This window comes from Euleptes europaea, chromosome 11 (genome assembly GCF_029931775.1).
Source record: "Euleptes europaea isolate rEulEur1 chromosome 11, rEulEur1.hap1, whole genome shotgun sequence".
In the NCBI taxonomy this organism is placed as follows: domain Eukaryota; kingdom Metazoa; phylum Chordata; class Lepidosauria; order Squamata; family Sphaerodactylidae; genus Euleptes; species Euleptes europaea.
In genome coordinates, this window is record NC_079322.1 from 20,407,225 (window position 1) to 20,422,537 (window position 15,313).

Below are 15,313 nucleotides of genomic sequence, written 5' to 3' on the forward strand. Positions count from 1 at the left end.
AGTACATTTGATATTTCTCATACAAAGCATGATCCAGCCAAAGTTAAGCACTTTAAAATATCATTGTTTTAAAAGTTAATATGCTTAACAGTGCTACACTAAACAGAGCTACACACTTGTATGTCGGGCTTAGAATCTGTCTATGATTGCACTGTAAAACCTCTTCCAATTAAATCAATAGAATTCAAAAGTGGAAAGTTTCAGCTATGTCTTGCCCTGCTCTTTTAGATTACTATCTTGTTTCTGTTCCTAAAGAGAAACTTGTGTAAACTGTTAGCCTGATGACTTGCCAATATGAATGGAACAAGAAAAGGATTCAGACAAGGGCTTCCTTCTAGCATCCTTCTGCCCTAAGAATACGACTATCACAATTTAAGGATGATGGATTGTAACCCGAGAGACAACATAACATGCATAGACAATCTAATCTGCGTTTTACTAATTTAATATAATCCAAAGTGGCTAACTGGTTGCTATTGAAAAAAATGTCAGCTTTTTAATGTATTCTTGAACTGCTCAGATATGGACTTATTCGAGCACTGCAAATCAGATTACTTTGTGGGGGTTTCAAAACAATAAATGCAGTTTATCTGTGTAAACGGGTCTGCACGCTTTTCACTGTGATGATGTCTTTGTGGGTCAAAAAGCAAAATCATTTCATCCTTTTAAAGGTTCGTGCAACTCAGAGTTTTCTGAAGAATAATTCTCCCTTCCTCTCCCCAATGATTGTTCCAGTGGAATTGAGAATATCAGGAACAGACTTGTGTTATCCTGCAGAAGGGTACTGCAGTCATGTTGGGGTGCTGTAATGTACTAATCTTAGTGGGGTTGGGTGTGTTTGCGTGCAGTGCACCTCTCCCAATTTCCATCCGAATTTCCACTGAAGTTCTTCAAGGTTCAGAACAAGGGAGGTTGTTCATTATCATGTGGTTGTGAGCCAGGATATCCAGTAACAGAGAAACAGTTTTTTGAGGAGAAATTGAACCATGTTTTCATTGGTCATTTATGCATAGATACTTTGACTCACATTCACCCCTCCCATCTGTCTCGGATGTTCCTTGGAGTTAAGCATGAGTTTTCCCTCCATTAGAGATGACCTCGCTGCCAGCCCTCACAAATTCCGGGACCTTCCCGTTCCTCTGTCTGAATAGAATAGAATAGTCTGAATAGCACAGACTACCCTGAGCTTATCAGAGCTTGGAAGCTAAGTAGGATTGGCCAGGGTTAGTATCTGGATGGGAGACCACCAAGTAAAATGTTACTATGCACATGAGGGCAATAGGAAGCCTCCTCTGCACACCTTGAAAACCCCATAAGGGATTGTCATGAGTCAGTTGTGACCTGATGGAACTTTATTCTTATTATTAGTGCTTCTGGTGGATTTGCATCCAGCAGGGGATTTCCATGGACAAAAGGGGGGATTTTTGCTGATTCCCTCCTCCAGCTGCGGGCTTCCGACTCTCTCCCATGTGGTTCTTGGGGTTTCATCTCCCCAAGGAGCAGTGTTTAGGGGCAGATATCCTGCCCTGCAGACAGATAAACATTCCTTTCATATGCAGAAATCTCTGGTGGACCACACCAGTAAAAAGGGTCACATTGGGAGCCGATGAGGGTGTGACACGTACTCAAGTAATCAGGATAAGTGTGAAATGCATATTGCGTAGCATGACTTCCTTGCTGGTGGAGTAGCTCCAAAAAATAACCTCTGAATAACTTTGTCCCTGTTCCTTGTAATGAGAGCCAGCATGGTGTAGTGGTTAAGAGCGGTGGTTTGGAGCGGTGGACTCTGATCTGGAGAACCGGGTTTGATTCCTCTCTCCTCCACATGAGAGGTGGATGCTAATCTGATGAACTGGATTTGTTTCCCCACTCCTACCCATGAAGCCAGCTGGGTGACCTTGGGCTAGTCACAGTTCTCTCCGAATTCTCTCAGCCCACCTACCTCACAGGGTGTCTGTTGTGGGGAGGGGAAGGGAAGGCGATTGTAAGCGGGTTTGATTCTTCCTTAGGTGGTAGAGAAAGTCAGCATATAAAAACCAACTCTTCTTCGAATATAGCATAAAATATATTGTATTACCTGACTATTCCCCTAAGTTACACTTAAACTTTGTTAAGTGACAATGTTGTTGGCGAATGGGCAGCAAAAAATGTTTATTTCCATTGCTTTCCATTAATTCAAACTGCATAGTCAAAATTTACCTGTTGGCCTGGTTTGAGTGGTGAAAGTGTGATTCCCTGGGTATTGATGACTGGCAATATCTGGTTCCCAATGACTGTTGCGATGATTTGCCCCTGGGCATTGGTCAGTAACTGTGGTGTGATTGGCTGCACTTGAAGGCCCTGAGCTCCTCCGGCTGCCTGATTGGATGAGACTGGATTAGGCATCAATGGAATTGTTCCAATAATCTAAAAGAAACAAAACATGGAAGCCTGCAGGTTACAAACATAAACAATGAATTTAATCCTTAGAAGTTGTAGAAATGGGGGCACCAGGCATTTTCTTTGACACAAAGCACATATTGTACAGAAGCTGGATAGTGTCATTACTGGTTCTGGTTATGACATTGTACAGCGAATGCATAAATCAATAGTCTGCAGTGGTTTTCCAGATGTGTTTGGGGAACCCTGACTTCTTTGGACAGTGTCTTCTGCACTAGTTGCAATCTGCAGTTGCAAAGGAGTGTTTGGCATATTTTAAGCATGGTCACCCAGGTTAATTGAGTACGTAAAATGTTTCCTGAAGACCAGAATGCTTGAAAACCACCAACATGGCCCACAAGATGTTCTGGTTATATCTGTTGTGTGAAAGACAGCACATAGGTATCTAGCAGAGGTATCATATATCCTTCTAAACCTGGCCCAAGAGTGCAGGTCAAAAAATCCTGACAATACCATGCATTCTGGGTTGTTGTATATGCCACCTGATGAAGAAAAGAGGAATTTATTTATTATTTAAAAGACTCCTGTGCTGCCTTTCCACCCAAATAGGGTCTCCAAGGGGGTGAATATCAAATATTAAAATATCTCAATATTAAACACATTTAAAATAAAGTATATAGTATATAGTGTGATGGACAGGTTAGGTCCGCCTCTCCCTGGGAGTGACCAATGGGAAACGACATAATGTTGGTGAATTGACAGTTGGAAAACAGTAGTTGGGGTGTTGGTGGCTAGGGAGTGAGGGGGGAAAGTGAAGTGAAGCTGAGGTGAAGTGAAGCTGAGGCAAAGAACAGCTTAAAGCTAAATGGAAAGAAAAGTCAGTTTGTAGCAAAAGATCCCAAATGCTGGAAGAAGGTAGTCCTTAAGGTATGCTGGCCCCAAGAGGTACAGGGCTTTAAAGGTCAATACCAGCACCTTGAATTTGGCCTGGAAACAAATTGGGAGCCAGTCAAGATGGAACAAGACTGGAGTGATATAGTTCCAATGATCCACTCCAGTCAACATTCTGGCCACAATATTCTATACCAACTGTAGCTTCCAGACAGTCTTCAAGGGCAGCCCCATGTAGAGTGCAATGAAGTCATCTCATCTGGAGCATGCACCACAGTGGCAAGATCCCCGCCCCCCCCAGGATGCGTGGGTTTGGGGGAGGGGATCCTATAGAATCCACCCTCCAAAGCAGCTATTTTCTCCAGGGGAACTGATCTTTGTTGTCCGGAGATGCGTTGTTGTAATTCCGGGAGATCTCCACGCCCCTCCTGGAAGTTGGAAAACCTACTGATGAGGGACTCATAAACAAACCTAGTTCTCCCAGGCCCAAACTCATTATCATCCCCAAATCAAAAGTAGCAATCAACAGCTGCAAGACTCTGTGATTTTTTAATGTGTGTGTGTGTGTGTGTGTGGGTATATCAATTACGTTTTATCCTGCTGTACTTCCAAGGACCTGCGTGGGCAATATGCACATGGTTTTCCCCTTCCATTTTATTCTTACAATAGCCCTATGAAGGAGGTTAAAATGTGCGAGAGAATAACTGGCTGGGTAAGTGCACTCTCCAAACCTGCCATTCCCTCTAGGGAAACTGGTCTCTGTAGTCTGGAGATCAGTTGTAATTCCAGGAGATTTCCAGGCCCCACATGGGGGCTGGCAACTGTAGGCTGAAAAATTGTCTGCTGCAATCTACACGTATGTAGACATTTCAGAAGGGAGAACAGAAAGTACATTTCTGGCCATTGAAACTATGGCAAAGTTTACAATCCTATGCGCCTGAGAGTAAGCACTACTGAACCTAGTGGGACTTCCTTCTGAGTATGCAGATCGCACTGTAAGTTTTCCATACCTTAGTTTAGGGGACTAAAGTTGTGATTCTGTTCACACACATCAGGGTATAAGTCCCTCTGAACACAGTGGGGCTTACATCTGAGTAGACATGCCTGGGATTGAGCTAGGGTTGCTAACCTCCAGATATTAGCTGGAGATCTCCCGCAATTACAACTGATCTCCAGCTGATAGAGGTCAGTTCCCCTGGAGAAAATGGCAATTGGACTCTATGGCATTGAATTCCCTCCCCTCCCCAACCCCCCCTCTTCAGGCCTCGCCTGAAAAACCTCCCGCTGGTGGCAAAGAGGGACCTGGCAACCCTAGATTGAGCTGTTCCGTTTCAAATTAGGCTTCAGAACTGAAATAATAATGAAAAGTCCTGAGCTCTGTTTTTATTCTCCCAACACATAATAAAACACTTTCTTTGAGGCTCAATTGAACAAGCTTCTTCAAAACCCTGAAAGGGTGATGCTCTTAGGGAACAGGACTCCTTCTCTGTATTCGCAGTCTGCAGAATCAGCAAAAAGGGCGGCTGTGGAAGTAATCCCAGCTCGTGTCAATTAAGGGAATTCTGGTCATCTGGAGACCAACGTAAACCACAGAGCAGAGCCTAAAGCATGAGGGTGAATTGTGAAGTGGGAGGTTGAAATGGCAACAGTGAGGGCTGGCGCTTGTATCCAGGGGGGGATCATGGGGAGACCCTCTCTCCTGAAGATAATTGGCCTGGGGCACAAGGAGAGACAGATAGGCTAAGAAGAATCAGGGAGAAAGAAGGGCTCTTAGCCAAAGGGAACCCAAGGAGCAGGCTGTATGGATTACAAATGAAATTATAAAATCTTGCACAGCACTGGGAAAAGAGGGGGGGAACAAACCTATCACTGACACTAGGGGAAGTATGAATGGTTCCTTCAGGATTCTGCCCAGCCAAATAATGTGGGGGTAAAAAACCCTGGTGTGCTAATTAGAGAGCATGGTATACTACGGGCAAAAACGCACGGTCGCTTTATCCTCCTTTAATCCCTGTTTTAGCCAGGATCGAACGCACATTAGGCGAAACGCATGCATTCGATCCAGGCTGAATCCTGGCTGAAACAGGGATTAAAGGAGGATAAAGCGACCGTGCGTTTTTGCCCTACCTCTAAACAGGGAGGAGCTATCTGGTTAACAGCTTTGGATAGACCCATTTTCTAGTTAGTGATCTCTTCAACATGGAGGTACTATGTGGTTTGTGTGACTTAATGGATTGGGATAGACCCATTTCCTAAGTAGTTTCTTGTAAGAAACAGCTAAATGATAAGTGAGATTAATTCTATCTGGAAGTTAAAAAAATTTTTTTTTACAGGGCTTCTGAAATATGAACAAAACCGAATATTAGAAGTGGGAGGCAACCCTACATATTTCTGGCAGCACATACCCAAAGCCATTTCAGGGGTGGAGAAGGGATGGTACCTCAGGAAGAAATGGGGTTGCCAGGTCCCTCTTTGCCACTGGTGGGAGGTTTTTGGGGTGGAGCCTATGGAGGGTGGGGTTTGGGGAGGGGAGGGACTTCAATGCCATTGCCAAAGTCCAATTGCCAAAGCGGCCATTTTCTCCAGGTGAACTGATATCTATCGACTGGAGATCAGTTGTAATAGCGGGAGATCTCCAGCTAGTATCTGGAAGTTGGCAACCCTAGGAACAAATAAATCTTAGGGATTTTCTGACTAGTCTATGTTTTTTTCCATGGTTAATTCAGACAGCTCAGCTGATACCAAATTTAAATGATCAGTCCCATTTAACTTGGAATGATAGTGGCCAGTGTAGTATTTGCATTCTGTATTCACTTCAACAAATGCTACCAAACAGGAAGAATTATTATTTTTTCTTTCTACACTGTCAGCAGAAGCTTTGTTTTTTTTTTAAAAAATGGCCTTTGCCTCACAAGTTGCAAAGGACGCGGCCTTGAAGTGTCACTTCTGGGCCTGTAACTTTGGCCAACGAGGCTCCCATCCCCACAAGGCAAAAAAAAAAAAAAAAAAATTGCTGTGCTAGTTTTTTTTATCAGTAATAGAAATGTTTGCATCCACATTTAAAATGCATTTCTCGGATTGCATTTGGGCATTTCTGACAACGACACTGCTGAAGTGAACAGTTTGTAAGGTCAGAAGCGAAAGGGTGACCTCCTGTATTGAAGAGTGTTGGGTTTTTTATTAGGAGTGATTTAATTGTATGCATATGTGCAGCAGAGGGGTGCTGGGTGTCTGGGAGTTACAGCTACAAGGTCATACCCACACATATATAATGGACGTGTTTTAGGCTTACAATTCCCCCCCTCTCAAAATGCTCCATCAAAATGAATGGCACTTGGAGGAATGGCATATATATTAATCCAAACAAATGTTATACATAACTTAAAATGTGTTTGGATGCTTTCCCATATTAAAAGCAACAATGGGTCTATATATATATATATATATATATATATATACACACACACACACACACACACACATGAAAATGAATCAGGGAGAAGATATTTTTCATCTGCTTGCTTTCTGTATTCCGGGGGAGCTTGCCACCACGATCAAGTGGTACACTCCAAGAACAATTGTAGCGTGTGATATATTTTTATGATTTTTGTTATTTTATTACTTATTTATTTGGATTTATATCCCATCCTCTATCCCAGCCACGGTTGGGCTCAGGGCAGCTAACATCATTAAAACACACAACAATAGAAAACCATGTACAATAAATAAAGCTTAAAAATTTAAAACCAGTTCCTAATTGTTAACCAATTAAATAATTTAATAACTGGCACTAATCTCTAGAGGATAGGGCCACAGTGGGCCTGGAGAGACAGACAGGGCCCCCAAATTAATGTTGATAACAGCATGGAAGGGGTAGGGAGGCCAGCTCTGTTGGTAAACCGTTGAATATAATTGAACAACATTATAGTAACCTTTCTGATTGACTTTCACTCTGTAACAAAAACCTTCTCTGTGTGCTACAATATGCACATGGGATGCTTTTGTGCATTGGCACTCCTTATTCATTTCAGTGGCAAGACCTGCAGTATTTATTTTTATAAATAAAAAAACTATGGGTAGCAATAGCGTTGTGTGGGCCCATTGCAAGCAGTCATGGGAAACTGAGTTTTCCCATGATTCTTAGGTGTATATGTGGCCATTACAGACTATGAAAAGTAAGTATTTTTTAAATTCTCCGGGGGAGGGATTTTTTCCACGTAGAGTCACCAAATTCGCAACATAGCTGCAAGGGACTCTCCTTGCATGAACACCAAACTATGGTAAAGGTTGGGGCAGGGGTCCAATTTTGTGGGGTCCCGAAGGGGTCGACCCCCCTCCGTAAAAAAGCATTGTAAACTTTACCATGCTTTCCTATAAAAAATGAGGGTGACCCCTTTGGGGGCCCATAAAATTTGACCCCCTGTCTCAAACTTTACCAAACCTTGGGGTTCATGCAAGGAGAGTCCCTTGCAGCTATGCTGCGAATTTGGTGACTCTGCCTCGAAAAATGCTTTCCCCAAAGCTCATCAAATTTCCCATAGGAAAAAGCCAGAGGAAAGCCAAAGCCAAAAAAAGCTGAATACCTATTCGGCTTTTTCGGCAATTGACTATCTGGTTTAGGCTTGATTCCCAGTTTTAATATTTGGCTTAAATTAAACCCGAAAGAAGCCGAAAAGGCCTTTTTTGGGTTTATTTTCGGTTCAAGTTTAGGCGTGCCCTTAAGAAATCCTAGGTGTCTACTTAGCTTTCCTATATCAGATCATTTATCTCCTAGCCCAAGATACACCTCGGTAATGCTGTATTTTTGTTCTGGGTATACACAAGTAAATACTGTTATTCTGAAATATTATCATTATTAAATATTTTTACTCCGCTTAGATTCTAAGCTTGTTTCAACATAGACAAAGAGCTCATTCCTGAGCCTTGCAGGGGCTAGGGACAGCGTGGCCGAGGCACCACTACAGCACCTCCAAAGGGGATTCCTGGCTGCTGCAAGGCTTTAAAACCCCCTTTAAAAAAAATTGAAAAATGGGGGGAAAGCCCCATTGAAAGCAGCGATGCTGCTCCAGATAAAACCTGGCGCAGCAATGCTGTTGCTGCAGGCGGCGTTCCTGAGTTGGAGGGGCTTTGGAAGCTTACTACCATCAGCTCCACACCCAGGAATGCCCCCCATGCCAGAGCCACATTTCTCTTCTGGGATTTAGGTCCAGGAGAGACTATAGTGTCGGAGGAGTGGTGTGCAACTCTGTGGCAGCCAGGCACCAATGGAACTGCCCCCACCGCCAGTGTAAGTGCCTCTTATTCTGTAATAAGAGACCACTTATGCTGGCAGCAGGGTCATGCTGCCTCCAGAGAACTTTCAGCCCCCCACCCCAGGAATGCAATGAAAATCAACAAAGTATTACACCATCCCTCCATCATTGTTACATAGATAATTAACAACAATCCACTATCATTTCCCAAAGTGAACACAAGCTCAACAAGGTTGAGGACCCCTGTACAAATACAACACATACATCTCTTTATTTGGACAGAAGTGCTTTCTCCAGTGAAATTAATTGGGAAGCTCTGTGTATATAGTGGATTCCCAAATCAGCAAGAAGTTGCCAAATCATGATGTCTGTCTTCAGAATTTCCTCAGATCATTAGTTTCACAGTGTGGCTGAAAGTTTGGATTATACAGCAGTAATTTTTTTTTGTCCAAAAAAAAAATTGGTAACAGTCAAGATGCCTCTGAGCTATTATTTGTTCAGTAAATTATTCAGGCATAGCTCACAGTAAAGGCTTAGTTTTATATCTTCGGATTCCTTGAACTCATTTAATAATGAAGACTTGAGTCTTTAGCTTTACACACAGGTATTCAAGAAACACATTCTTAAAGAGGAAAAATTATGAAGTGCGAAACATGAAGGTGATGTGGGAATAATTCAAATACTTATCAGTGCTCTTCTTAAAAAATAATTTAACTTGATAAGTGAAATTTGGCACAATGCTACTAAATAGTTTGAACTTATTGTTGATAACATTTAGAACATCAGTATGAAGCACAACACTCCATTTGCTTGCTCCGAGGCCCAACATTTCAAATTAATCTTCTAATTAACAAGAAAACATTGATTTTTAATGATAGTTGGATACCATCATGGGAAATAGTTATGAGATGTCTGTCAATAGTTACATGAATTCAGGGCAGACAAGACGTTGTTCAAAATAAATAAGCACATATATGTTCTGCACTAAGGAAAACATTCTAAACTCAGACATAAAATCAGTGCTCAAATGATAGCTCAGCTCCTAACCTTTTGAAATGAGCCTTTTGGGGAGGGGCCATGGCTCAGTGGTAGAGCATCTGCTTGGCATGCAGAAAGTCCCAGGTTCAATCTCTGGTATCTCCATTTAAAGAGACTAGGCAAGTAGGTGATGTGAAAGACCTCAGCCTGAGACCCTGGAGAGCCGCTGCTGGTCCCAAGCAGTCGTCCCTAGGGAGAGTTCCCTAGGGAATCCAAGAAACACTTTGAATTGGTGTGCTTTTAGCACACCAACCCAGTCCTAAATAGTGGACCGGGACGCAGGAATTCCTCTGCAGCCCGAAGAAGGCGGTGTGACTCCCATACTCTCCGAGGGAGCTTTTTTAAGTCCCCCGGAGTTGTGGATGTTTGTCCCCGCTGGCATCGAGAGGAGATTGCATCGCTGCAAGCGTTTTCTTTGGCATTAGGCTTGGACCTCCGCTACCTATAACCATCTTATGAACTGTTTTAATGAAGAAAAACCCCACCCTCCAAAATCTAAGTGAGTAACAAGAATTCTTTTGATCTTACCGAGAATAGAAGGTTGAACTGATTGGCAGAATTAATTGGGAAATCCGCACCTCTCCCCCCCACTGTATAAAAACTTTTCTGCTAAGATAAGGCATCAGATAAAACGGCAAGGACTCTATCAAGCTGATTTGGGAGTAGACTAAACAAGTAAACTTTATGACCGACATGGCAAGTACCAATCAGACCCCATGACGTTTGAGGGGAAGGGAGAAATAAAACCTTCCCTCCCCTTGGTCATGCTACCTTTTTAGGGCCGGGAAGGTCCTCCAACTACGCACTTAAGATCCATTTTGAAGTACCGGAAGACCTCTAGGAAACAGCACCATCATACTGCAGGGCGTCTGCCGGCAACGGGGAGAAGAGAAGCACAGAAGTACGCAGGACCGGAAGTGAATTCCCCTGGTGCACCAACCAAAAAGTTTGTTACTTAAAACTATAAAAAGGGGATGACGGAAGGTCCGCAGCTACATAGTTTCCGGCCGACTTCCCACTTCCTGTTTCTGTCGACCTAGAGCGTCTAAAATAACTCTATGGTATTTTAAATTCTAGACTTGTTTTTTGGCTGTTTTTTGAGGATTTTCAGTGAAACATCTAAGCGATTAGGTTCAGCATGTTCTACTATTCTACCCTACTTTGGAAAGACACCTTCTAAGCTTGCCGAATTTGCTGAAACAAAACATCAAAATCTCCAACTCGCTGAACCCTTGCAAGTAATTATGGAAAAAATAATTCAAGATACGTTTGATCAGCAATATGAGACATCTGCAAAACAGCATAAACAGCTGTTAAAACAACAGGAGCAGATGCTAAAATAGATGGAACAGATGATGAATATGATGAATACCTTTACCCAGTCAATTACTCAAATAATGAACAAGGAAGACCTTAAAGACCTGGTGCCTCCAGATGTCAAGATACATGAAGAACAGAAGAACTCTGTAGAGGAACTGGGAAACTTCAATAAGCAACGTGTAACAATCCAGCTGTCAACAAGAGATTTGCACATGGATGGCTTTGAACTCTGTTTCTTTAACCTGCATGATGAACTTTTCAATGTTTGCTTGGAGGATTTAAAGAGCAGGAAAACTGAATTTGACAGGATTCTCTTTTTTGAATTTGGGGTGGAACAGATCACAACGTGGATCTACTATGAAGACCATCTATTTGCAGAAGGGACTTTACTAACAACTTCCAAGGATGATTTTTGATGTTTACTGCTAATGGAGAAAAGAAGGAGATGCTGGAAATTCCGGGCAAAGGGACTAATTTAAAAGAGTTTGGTCTTTCTTGCTAATATGATTAAAAGGAACTGGTTAAAAGGATTGGCTTAAATGGAAACATAACAATATTTGATATAGATTTACCAGAATTATAAGATGTTTGAATTTAGAAGAGTTTGGTTCCTTTTGTGGATATGATTAAAATGAACTGGTTAAAAGAATTGATCTTAATGGAAATAGCATTATATATTATTATGATTTATTGAAATAAATATGTTTGAAATGAAAGTTAGGGTGAAATGGAAAACACAAACCAATTAATTTTTAATGGAAGAAGGGAGGTGTAGGGGAAATTAATACTTTCTTTTTTATTATATATAAATACTTTTTATTGGTTCCTATTTGTTTTTATCTTTTATTGAATACCTTAATTGTTATCAATAGGATCACTTTAAGAATGATTTAATCCCTTACTAATACCTTTTATTAAGTTTATGTTAAGTATTAATTTAAAGATGTTAGATAGGATAAGAGTATGTCAATTAAAATAGTAAAGGGATTAGCCCCGTTAGCAAAAGTTTGTACAATTTATTTTTAGACGGAAGAGGGTGAGGGGGAAGTCAATTTATTGTTAATTTAGGAATTTTAAGTATGTCTTTTTTAGTATTACTAGTATTGGATATTGTTTTATATGTTAACATGTCAATTTAAGAAAATAAAAAATTATATATATATAATTTATATATATAAAAAGAGAGAGCCGCTGCTGGTCTGAGTAGACAATACTGACTTTGATGGACCAAGGGTCTGATTCAGTATAAAGCAGCTTCATGTGTCCATGTGTCCATCAGAGTATCTTGCTGTCCCTCAAGAATTCCAACTGTCTTAGAGTCTACTATACATACTGACCACGGGCATTTTCCAGTCAAGGGAAAAGTACCTCACTCAGTGCCTTGCCTCCATAATTTGAGCACTGATGGAAATTAAGTACCGTATATTTCCACACATGAGATTCCAGTGAAGCCTCCCATATAAGTGGTAAAGCTCTAGGTTTTATGTACATGGTTACAATCATAAAACTGGGATTAAAACAGGCGTGTTGTCTTGCTGTTATGCGCACACCTACTTCTCTTTCCTTATAACTGGGGACAGTTGCTGTGCATAGACCAGGGATCCCAAACTTTTTTGAGCCTGAGGGCACCTTTGAAATTTTGAGAGGGGGTAGTGAGCACCTCCCCAAAAGGGCTGCTGACAGGACCCAGAGCCCAACCGAAAATGGCTGCCACAGGAGGCAGAGCTAAATGGAATACAACCTTCCTCACACCACCTGGGAAGCGGGAAAGCCTTAAGGGAGAATGGAACCACACTGCCTCATGCTTACATGCCTGCTTGATCCTACAGTGGAAAACCCTTTCATTTGAATGACAACAGCCAGTAACAAGTCCTTACAACGGCCCTGCCCACTTTCCAAAAAGATCAGCGGGCACCAAGGAAAGTATTGGTAATGGTGCCCATGGGTGCCCCATTGGGGAACTCTGGTATAGACTGTGGATTACCATCCTACAGCACACTTACTTGGAAGCAACCTTTGAGTTAAATGCACAGAATCGGTGCTGTTAACTACACAGAAGCCATATCCAGACTGGGCCAACAATCCCTTCTTGCTTTGTCCTCATTGCAGTTGGTACATTCTACTGCTACAGGTTTGAGAGCCTTTACCGTTATCCAGTGGTGGAGAGACTGTTACACAAGCATGTTTTTTACTCTGTGTATTGGAAGCTGTCCTGGGGTATCTAGAAGGATCAAGTCAATTCATGCAACCGGGCAGTTGCTTGAGAACTGCTTTGAGGGTTTAATGAACTGTTACAAGAAAGGCAAGAGTACCATTAAAAATGCCAAGTTTCCACCTACCCTCTCAGTAACGGCTAATACAACATACATCTTGTGCCTGATATTAGTAGAAAATGCATTTCACTACCATTTGCACCCAATAATGTGGAACAAAGATATGACAATTTAGATCTCCCAATTCCATGGCAGATTTAAAGGTGCAGGGCAGACTCCAGGTTACACTTCGGCAACCCTCACGTTTATGGCTATGGAATTTCAGCATTGTCAACGTTTGATAAGAATGTATATCAGAAAACTTTGTGCCATGGCATATGGAATAATCAATCCATAGAGGCCTGGATTTTCAGTACAACTCAGTGCAGAATTACTCTAGTTTAAGTCAGTGGATTTCAGTTGTGTTACTGGAGTAACTCTGTACAGGATTATACCGTCAGTCCCTCAGTGGAACAGGCTTTCTCGGGAGATGGTAAGCTCTCCTTCCCTGGAGGTTTTTAAGCAGAGGCTAGATGGCCATCTGTCAGCAGTGCTGATTCTATGACCGTAGGCAGATCATGAGAGGGAGGGCATCTTGGTCATCTTCTGGGCATGGAGTAGGGGTCACTGGGTGTGTGGAGGGGAGGTAGTTGTGAATTTCTTGCATTGTGCAGGGGGTTGGTGGTCCCTGTCAAATCTATGATTCTATGATCCCTCTTTTAGGGCTATAGGGGTAGATCACAATCTCCGTTTCCATAAAGCCACATTGTTTTGATTTAATTATAATTATTTATAGCAATATGTCACTATACCAGTGCAGTGCAACCTACATCATATTTTGTTAACTATAACCTAGAAGGTTTCATTTAGCATAATGAAAGCTTTCTGCAACTTACTATACAATTGGCTCAAAATCACCAGGATTTGATAAGAATTACTGGGTTTATGGATTAGGGTGTTGCAATATCAGCAAGCTTCTCTTTTATTATATCCATCATACTTGTTGTACCGCTGTTCTGGTATTCAAATAATAAAATGAGTCTTGGATTATAAATGGCATATGACGGCTCTCTGTGACAGGACTTGTGTAAGGGCCTTAGTCTATCCTGACACAAAGACATTTAGAAGAAGGGTTGGTTTTTATATACCGACTTTCTCTACCTTTTAAGGAGAATCAAACCGGCTTAATATCTCCTTCCCTTCCTCTCCCCGCAACAGACACCTTGTGAGGTAGGTGGGGCTGAGAGAGTTCAGAGAGAACTGTGACTAGCCCAAGGTCATCCAGCTGGCTTCATGTGTAGGAGTGGGGAAGCCAACCCGCTTCACCTGATTAAAGTCTGCAGCTCATGGGGAGGAATGGGGAATCAAACCTGGTTCTCCAGATTAGAGTCTGCTGCTCTTAACCACTACACCACACTGGCTCTCCAGTGAAGAAGGAAAAAATTGTGCCAAGAGATGGTCTCAGATCTAGGGATTTTGAAGCTTTACTCCTAAAACAGATGATATCAAACTTTTTTCCCCTTATGTAGCCTTTTTAAACAAATGGCTCATGTGCATGTTGGTGTCCACCATGGTGAATAAGGACCCCATCATACAATCCCAAGCAACCACCTCTTTATTATAGCTAGATAGCTAGATAGCTAGAAAGCTAGCTAGCTAGCTAGATAGTTTATTTGCGGCCCTTGGCCAGATAAAACAAGATACATGGACTAAAATGGTCTTACCGACAAAAATTTACAGTCCGAGTCTTAAGTCACTTAAATAAATAAATAAATAAATAAATAACATCCAAGTTACATCTGCCATTTGGACTAAGAGACTACTCTGTGGCAACGAATTTTCATTGCAGCCATACAAAATGTTGCTACCTGAGAGGTGATTGAGGGATTATCTCCTTGTAGGAGCTTTTCTATCTTTTCTCTTTCCCTGTCGGGTCCCATTCTCAGTATGAGGGGCTCAATAAACTTAGAACGGGGTATAGTGTAAAAGTTACAGTTCAGGAGAACATGTTCAGTGGTTTCTAAATCCCTGGATTTGCAGGGGCATAGTCTCTCTGCCCTGGGTATCTTCTTGAATTTCCCCTCTAACATAGCAGAGGGTAGGGCTGCACACCAAGCCAAGGTAATTATATATAGTAAATGCCGCTCGGCAGCTCACAAACCTATTTCTTACGTTGTGGAT

At 41.9% G+C, this 15,313-nt stretch overlaps 1 protein-coding gene across 3 annotated transcripts in view; it reads right to left on the bottom strand.

The window, feature by feature from the left end:
- Positions 1–15,313, bottom strand: part of POU6F2 (POU class 6 homeobox 2) — a 402,019-nt gene that overhangs the window by 11,266 nt on the left and 375,440 nt on the right. For all 3 annotated transcript variants that reach the window (XM_056857609.1, XM_056857612.1, XM_056857610.1), the window contains exon 7: positions 2,200–2,406. In XM_056857609.1, coding sequence (XP_056713587.1) covers positions 2,200–2,406 — 207 coding nt within the window. The remainder of the gene's footprint in view (positions 1–2,199; positions 2,407–15,313) is intronic.